The 8907-nt window shown below is 43.3% G+C and overlaps 1 protein-coding gene across 1 annotated transcript; it reads right to left on the bottom strand.

Moving 5' to 3' along the window:
* Window positions 1-634: 634 nt before the first annotated feature.
* On the bottom strand, window positions 635-8488 carry LOC149305452 (deubiquitinating protein VCPIP1-like). The gene is made up of 3 exons (XM_089477516.1): window positions 5845-8488; window positions 2808-2894; window positions 635-1476 (listed from the first exon to the last, which is right to left on the bottom strand). Exons 1-3 carry the CDS (start codon window positions 8486-8488, stop codon window positions 635-637), a joined length of 3573 nt encoding a protein of 1190 aa, XP_089333642.1.
* Window positions 8489-8907: the final 419 nt, after the last annotated feature.

The following is an 8907-nucleotide window of genomic DNA, read 5'->3' on the forward strand; positions in this document are numbered from 1 at the left end:
GGTTAATGACCTACCAAGATAAAGGACTGGAGAGTGAAAATGTAAGTGTTATTGGATAGAGGGTTAAATCACCCCCGCTGTTATTAATTCTCACGTAGAAGCATTAGCTGTGTATTTTCTGTCTGTGAAAAACAGGCGAAAAAAAAAACCTCCTACGCTAAGCAATCCATGAGAGCGTTTCATATTCTAATTAAATGCTGAAGCCGAGAGTTAGTTTATAGGACGAATAAAGAATTTGTTCTCTTGTTAATGAAGAACCTGTTAAGGATATGGTGAAGAGCAGCAGATTTATTACTGGCTGACCCCACCATAAGTAGTAATAGCGGAAAGGGGTCAAGCGATGCACGATGATAAAAGCCCCTTCAGTTCTGAAAGAAGAGATGACTTTTCATATGCATGACCATAGATCTTCATCTTAGACTTAAAAATTACTTGAGTCTGCTTCAAGCTAGAGTAACCCGGAAAGATTTTTTCCCCCCTGCAATTACACACATTTTCATGCAGAGAAAAGGATTTTAATATTCTTTTTAACATACAAGATTCTCTGTAATGGATTATTTCACACTATGGCCCAGCCATCATATAACATATATTATATTAGCGTATTTTAATTTCATGGAGAACTTCCTACTCATCATGAATGATCCATAGGCTCGGCTATGTTGGTCATATCTATGTCTTGGCTGTCCATCTCTTCCGAATCCTCTGTAGAAACTCTAGGTTGCATCTTAGGCCTCACCGGCAATGCTGTTTCCATAGAACTTCCCATGTTACTACCTCTTGTTCCAGATCCCAAAGTTGTATCTGCAACCGTATTTGTGTGACTGCTCACGGGCTTTGAAGAGAGCCATTCTCCTTTCTTTGGGGAGGTGTCAGCAACTGCTGAATGCTCCGAGTTTTGATCCCGTAAGTGCTTATCCATTGAAGCCTGAATGGAAGAAACCATCTCCTGCAATTTCTTCCTCTGGGCCTCGATCAAATTAGGATCAAGTTGTCTGCTATCCCTCATGGTCACTACTCCAGGAGCTACTCTGATTAGCTCCCCATCACTGGCTGTAGATGGTAAAGCAGAATTATCTGAATGTGCCAAGGTGCCACTGAAATCACTCGTTGCGCTAAGCTTAGTTACCTCTCTGGGTCTCTGATTAAAATCTGGGCTACTAGAAGCTGTTCCAAGCGAGTGTCCTTTACCTTGAAAGGCTGTCACGTTATGATGCTGTTCGGATTTCTTTTTCACTACTCCACCACTGCCCAGCTTCATCAGTCCATGCGAGGGACTAGACTCCCTGCTGCCCCTGGAAGATGCCTCCGAGCGTACTTGGACCAGAGCCTCTTTCACCAAGTCTTCAACCTCAGGGCCGACTGGAAAATGACCCGCAGCATCCACACAAAGCTCCAGCCGGTCTTCAGCTGCATTGTAAACAAATGTTTTTCCAGGAAGATGGGGAAATGTACAATGCTTCCCATCAACCACTCCTAGAAATAGACCAGAAACAACGTTAAATGTCTACACTGCTCAACCTGTATACATATATATATATATATACATATATATATATATATATTCCAATGTGTTAAATTACATCAATAAGACATGCAGCCTTAGCTGCAGTTAGTTCACTGCCCAGAATATAAAATGTGAAAACTGAGGGATGTATCAGAGATGTTTACAGACCGACGACCGAGATCAAAAATAGATTATGAAAGCATTCCTAAGCCGGAGAGTTCCTGATTGGCACCATTTATCTGCAGTTCTGGAGGCATTTGCCTTATCGCAGCCTCTTTAGTAGGTCACAGGACTACCTTCACTAGAGACCTCTTTCCAGCCGAGTAATCATTGGAAGTATTCCAGGGGACTTCAATACTTTGTATGAACTGCAACCATTTTTACATTAATATAACGACTAGATGATGAACACAGCAATCAGTAAATGATTATTACAAATATTGGCATTAAAACTGCAGCAAACTACCAATAAATTAAATTTTGGCTAAACGCAGAACAATTATCTTAGAAACATTGCATTTGATGCTAGATAAGAGCAATGCGGGCCACGTGGTCACCTGTAACTCGTGTAAAAACCTTCATGGGTTTAAAATCTGAACAGCATGTATTTGATCCTAATCTTTTCCCCACTAAACAATCAACTGGCTACACCACCTGAATTAAAAGCACCGCTGCCTACTTCAATGAGATGCAAAGACATTGCTCAAGTAGGCCTGTCATCCAGAAATATGTGGAAGTCTGACCCTTCAAATAAGGACTGAGAAATTCCAGGAGCAAGGCGGCCGTGGCCCCTAGATTTTATATTGACCCCTATGAGCGTATCTCTTCCTGGCCTCCAGGTGTGTCTGTCTGGCTCCTAGCTCCAACAGTAACTTGCCCAGTGCTTCTTTTCCGCCAGAGAGTAGAAGAAGTTAAACTTACCTGAATGGCTGCCGGAGCACCGCGCATGCACACTCCCTCGCCCAGACTGCCCCCTATTCTGCCCCGGAACGCTGTAATCTATTCTGTAACATGGTGGAGAGGAGCCAACATCCCCCCGATGTTTGTAATCTTTATTACTATTTTTAAACTTTTAAATACCTTTTCACCTATATAGTTTCATAGTCAACTTGCTAGCAAAATGTATAGGTAAACTTTTACCACATACAGAATGACGTGTTCAAGGACACCTGCATTTTAAGCACTTTCTGCTGTAGAAATGATTTTTACCTACTTTATATGTGACTTACAAATTACACTTTTATAAGAAGCGGTTGCAATTTAAGAAAGTGAAACAGAAACAGTACAATTCTTACTATACCCATATTTTTCTTCATGATATTGTAAAATACACCTCCTTGCTGGAACAATTGAGGAAGCCCCTTGGCATAAGTCCAGATGTCTTCTCCTGAAAATATAAAACAAAAGAGATTAAAACCAAATGGATAAGCTGGGGTTCATTGGTCCATAAACATCTAGTTATTATGTATTGATTTCCATAGCCCCATCATACACTGGAACCCGAACATACAGTAAACTAATGGTAAAGTCTTCTTTCTGGAAATCCTTAACCTAATCATAAGGAAAGATCTTATGCTTATGTCCCACACAAGCAGAGGACTCGTATATCATCTTCTGTATAAATCACGATGCTCCAGACCCGCAGAACACCAGATACGTCCCTCAGTAACCGAGGGAACGTACAACATTATATATACATATTACACACACACACATATATATCAGTTATAATGTAGCTTTAGAACTGCATAATGTCATAAAGGCAAACTGGGGAATTAAAAATATTAGATCTGCTACACTTTAAACACTCCTAAAAATAAATAAAATACATAGTGAAGAAGGTATAATATAATATAGTATGTATATTTATATTTTATATATATATATATATATATATATATATATATATAATTTCTATGGCCTTTGAATTAGCACAATTTCATCATCAGAGAAGCTGCGTAAACAACTTGTGATCACGGTGCGGCCGCAGGGCATGTAATGCTAAGCGATATCAGACACACAATGTGACAGCGATGCACAAATGCTATTTATTCTGCTCTTAATCTCTCGCATCAGATTCTGGCACAGGAGGGCTTGAAACGTTTTTGCATTTCTACCCAATAGCACATATTTTATAAAAAAAGAACAACAAAACTAACAAAGAAACACTAAGCACAAGGCAATCGCTCTACGTCGTAATATCAGCAGCACACACAGCATAAGTTATGGAAGACCCCTCCACTTACAAATAAGGGGGTAGCAGAGGCATTATTAAACATCTGCCACATTTATCAGGCAAGCCACAGAAATCTTCTAGCACTACCACCACTGCAATAGATTCTGGGTAGGTATATGTAAGTAAGGCCAACAACGATCACCTTTTTGCCTCTATACACGGAGCCCGTGGGGCAAACGTCCGCTGTACTACAGACTTTAAACAAAGCCCAGGACAAAGGTACAGAGGCCAGATCGCCGCGCATGGACAGCTGTTTGTGCTTCATGGGACTCGTCAGCATTGTTGGTAATATCAGTAATAATACTTTTGCTGATAATAATTGCAGCCATAATAGCATTTACTGTTGTCTTCTGTTTTGGAGGATATCTGCACTGAAGAGGGAGAGCCCCTTAAGTTATCACATAGCTAAGCAAGAATCTGCCAGCATTCAAAGTTTACTTTTTAGAAATATGCTTATATTATGTGACCAAGGAGAAGGGGAACTTCATTTCTCAAAATCTGAATGATTGTTCCTCCCCATTATATCATCAGACTTGCCAAACGTGACACTCCAGAGTCCCAAGGAGCCCCTAAACAATGAATGCATATGAAAGGGCTTTGTAAGTACTTTCTTATGCATTATTAAACCTGCACCGTGGTCTGATGTTGAGGGCCACTGATTGGATGCGCTAACACTGAATTCTATTTCTGCGCATGCGCACAGGTATCAGACCCCCCCCCCCCCCCCGAGCTGATTGGAGACCATTATACCATGCATCAGGACGGCCCGGCGAATGGCACGGCAAGTGGCTGGGGAAGTGCCTTTGGGCAGACTCTACAGAATCCCCCATGTATTAGCAAAGGGGACCCATGAAAAAAAATCACGAGAAGGGGGGGGGGGGAAATCACAAAGTGTCATTAAAAAAAAGTTTTATCAATGCATTCAGCAAACCACATTGCTAATGTCCAATACTAATTCATTTTAATATTGGAGTATATTGACGCCATGCGCCTCTTCAAGAGGTCATTTCGAACTTGGAATCCTCTTTCAGCTGGCTTTTTTTTTTTTCTCCCTGAAACCCGGAGTTTAATATCAGGATTATAGTTTACTTTTCTCCCGAGATACAACTCGTCCGAGATACCAGCCATTCAAGGAGGTCTCTTCCCCTCAAGAGCTTACAATTGAAGCCATAGCAGGGAGTGGCAAACATACAGAAAACATGAATTTATAAGAGTTCTGATATCCAGGTTACACTGCACGAAATTTGCAAAAACGTCCTTTTCCTTACAGAGCTTTGTGCTACAGAATCTATTAAATATATCACCAAAAACACTTCACTTTTGTTTTAAGCGATCACATAAGAGATTTTTAGCATATTCTTTAGTTTAAAAAAATGGATTTCCGGTGCTGATTAACTTGAGATTGAAGTTTATTCTTATGAGGAATGAGTAATATGGTGCGCAGGGGCACTTATGTAACGGCGCTCTTGCAGCAAAAACCCAAGACAACATCTGCAACCAGACACCAGCCAAATCCGCCACACATCTCCAAGGAAGTAACAGCAATAAGTAAAACACCGTAACCATGGCGTTCATTTTACAAACATGACATTATTCCGGCAACAGAGAATGAGCACAGCTGTTACCGATGGTGATGTCAAGCAAGAGAATACAACCCGGATTATTGTTGTGTCCAACCTGCTACTCAAATACAGTGACTGTTCAAGGCTACACGAGGCCAATTTTATAAATGATGTCTTTTTTACGCCTGAAGAGCTGCCAGGATTTAGCAGTGCAGAGATGGGGCGAGAGGGACAGTGTTAGTAATACAACGGAACCAACTTACCTAACCTAACCTTCCATACGTCCAACACATTGTTTCCCCCTTTATGGACTATGAAGCCAATGGGAATTTTAAGAGCAAATGATCTTTTTGGTGTTGTGATCTGGAAATTCCCATTGGCGTAATAGCCTATAAACACAGACCGATGCAAAATAAGGATACCTTCATTTATAACAAAAAATGGCACATTGTTAGAGAAGGTATAGAAAAGGAAAAGCTCCACCGGAGTGAAAGCGAAGATTAGGAAGCACACCAAGATGATTACATTGTTTGCCTTACCCATCAGAGTTGCCAGCAGACACAAAGAATACATTTCTTTGTCAATTTGCTCTTGAAGTTCCTTGGAAACGGATTTAGCAGAAACTGTAGAGTCCTCGTCTGTAACCTCATGGGCCGAGTGGGATGAAGTATGCTGAGCAGGTTTGTCCTTGGACTTTAAGATCTCCACTGTCACCCTGTCTCCGTGTTGCAATGGGACCGGCTCATTTTCCATGCCATCCATGGGTGGGAGAAGTTCCTTCGGAGGAAATCCAGAACGAATGCACTGTAAGTATGGAGGAATATCCAACTCCTTTGCTATTCCTTCCTGCAGTTCAGTAAAGGTTGTTGTAGACTTTAAGGTAAGCATTGCCTGTCTACCATCATTGGTTGTTATCCGAATTTTCTTTTCTTTGGAAGAAGTTGGGGAGTAAGGTGTTTTAGTAGGGGTGGATGGGCTTGACAATGGGCTGTCTCTGATGCTTCCAGGAGATGAGGATCTCGTTTGTCCTTTCTGTTCATGTTTCATCACTTCTGTTTTGCGTTTCTGCACCACGGCCGCTTGGTCGGAAATGTTTTGCTGAATTTTCCTTTCTGCTTTGCTCATATTTAATTCTTCTTTGTGCAAAGTCTTTGCTTTCTGACCAGTCAATATGATTTTGGTTGGAGTATGCGATTCAGACTCCTTGTCATGCTTGATGTCATCAATTCTTTGCACATGGGCACCATCAATAGATACGGGGGTGTAATCATCTGGATTCTTTTTAGCAGTCTGGTGTAATATCGTATTAACAACTTTCTGTACTAAAATTTCACTCCCAAATTCTCCAGGAAAGTGCTTGGTAACAAGTTTCATTGCAACATCATATACATTGCTATTTAAGGTGACATCACTTTCATACTGGAACCAGTATACAGTTTCTCTCACTACTCTGCCACCCCACTCAAGAGTAATGGGAAAAGCTTCAGGTAAATTATCATATTCTTTACCATCCCAGTAATGTTTGAAGCCACAGCCACATTTGCCACCAAAGGATCTGGTGTTGGTTCGGTCTCCATCCAGATACACGATTGAAGCATCACTTCTCACTCTGCGCACAGAAGTTCCACGGCACCAATTACAACTGGTCAAATTACTCAAGTTATAGTCGGGTATTAAGATGTCATGTGCAACATCGTAAGAGCAGACAACATTGTTAAGAGGAAAGCTATAATTTTTATCTGACTTCAACTGTCCGTGAGTTGTTTTTGCCAAATTATATAATTTTCCTCCGGGGGCCAACCACTCTGTTGGAACCAGAAGTTCAGAAAGAGCACCACATATTAGGCATTTGTAGAGGCGGTTCTCCTGAACAGCTTTCTTTGTGGCTGCTGTCACTTCTTCAGGCTGGACTCCAATGACTCCTGTCCTCCTGTAAAAATATTGATGCACATCTGCAACTAAACCTGGATGAATACCATGTTTGTCCATGAATACCTCCTCCATTGCAGCTACGAGCCGGAGTAAATACTTATCTTGTAAGCTCCTGTCTCCACCAATCACACAACTTCCATCCTCTTCCAATTTTATGTACTTTCTTATCAAGTCTTGAGGCACACCCCATGCTTTGGGGAGCATTTTTAACGGCAGCTTTGGTAAAGGCAAGCCTTTAATACCAACCAAAGGTATATAATGATTACGACCAGAGCTACTCCACGCAATGCATATCGGCTTATTGAGCTGTCCGTCTTTACCCTTACAAGTCTCCACCGGTATGAGCCCAGGCAGAAACGTCGCAGAATAATCCCCAGAGCTCCTCATACCACTTAGGGAATCTAAAAGTATGATGGGACGGTGAAGGACATTAGCCAGTCCAAATATATGAATGTTTCTAAGACCCAAAGGGACTCCCTCAGGTGGAACAAACAACGGGTCACATTCGTTTATTATATCTTCCCATTCGGCTGCGTCTATGAAGTCATGGAAGAGAGCTTTGTAGCGGTCCAAGTTTTCCTTAAAGTGCTTCTTGAGGTTCTCACGCAGCGCGTGCCAGAAGAGCTCTCTGCCCACCAGTGCCCGCGACACAGCATGGACCAAGCAGTGGCCATCCCCATCAACATGCACAGGGATAAAGCATTCCTGGTTATCGTTGGCCCTCTTGATATCCTCCAGAGTGTCATGCAGATAGAGGAGGCTACCAGAGCGATCTTTTCCGTAGCCCACTGTGTCGATATGCTCCGGTTCAATGAGAAATGCCCTGTCACCCAGCAGGGAGCAGTCAAACACATCCCCTTGGTTCATGTCTCTTAGTAGCTTGGCCTTGCCTGTCTGCTTGTCCATGCCATATCGGGCCAGGATGGGGGAGAGCAGCTTGCAGTGGTAATTGGAGAGCCCCATGACTTTAACCATGTCGGTGCTCCTCCGGGGAGGCCCAGCAACTCCGAGCAGGGCGTTCCTCAGCAGGTTGTGCAGCACAACATCTGGTTCCGTTACCTCCTCCACCTCCAGCAGCTGCCTCTGCTCATGCCTCTGGCCGCAATCCGTACACTCAATGCTGGCAGAACCCTGCTGGGCCGGGAAAAACAGCCGGGCACGGCACTTCGGATCTGGGCAAGTCCCGGAGAAGATGCGCCGATCCCTTCTCTTCTGCTGGACCTGCGATGGGGACGGAGGTGGCTGAGACATGGCGACAGGCTGGATACGGGTCACCGTTTAGTCATTCTGCGACAGCCTAACATCGCCCACCATAATAATAATAACAACAACAGCCCCACCGGCCGGTCTCCAATGCGGAAGCGCAGCCCCTTGACACCGCCTCCTGTCGTCCCACCCTCTTCACCGCCGAAGCCGTTGACAGACGTTACTACCTATTTCCTTCATGCCACACCCCCTTAATTCGCGGGGAGTGACGGACGTTGTAGTCAGAAGGTCTGCGTCTTCCATTACAGAGACAGCAGTTAAACTACAACTCCCATGGTGCAGCGCGGCGCAGCGCATACGCGGAAGTGTTGCTGAGGCCAGAGCGCGGTGTCACGTTAGGGTTGTGCACTGGCTGTCTGACAGCAGGAGGGCGGACTTTGTGCTTCCTGTTTATCGCTGTATTA

The sequence above is a fragment of the Sceloporus occidentalis genome, unplaced genomic scaffold (assembly GCF_023333645.1).
Source record: "Sceloporus occidentalis isolate IW3139 unplaced genomic scaffold, rSceOcc1.0.p SCAF_11, whole genome shotgun sequence".
Lineage (NCBI taxonomy): Eukaryota > Metazoa > Chordata > Lepidosauria > Squamata > Phrynosomatidae > Sceloporus > Sceloporus occidentalis.

Bases quoted from the DNA above. Each gene is read 5' to 3' on its own strand.
- LOC149305452 (XM_089477516.1), bottom strand. From the start codon at position 8,488: ATGTCTCAGCCACCTCCGTCCCCATCGCAGGTCCAGCAGAAGAGAAGG. The intron at 2,895-5,844 runs GTAAGGCAAACA...TTATATTTTCAG, and splicing joins TCTGCTGGCAACTCTGATGG to GAGAAGACATCTGGACTTAT. The intron at 1,477-2,807 runs GTATAGTAAGAA...GTCTATTTCTAG, and splicing joins TATCATGAAGAAAAATATGG to GAGTGGTTGATGGGAAGCAT.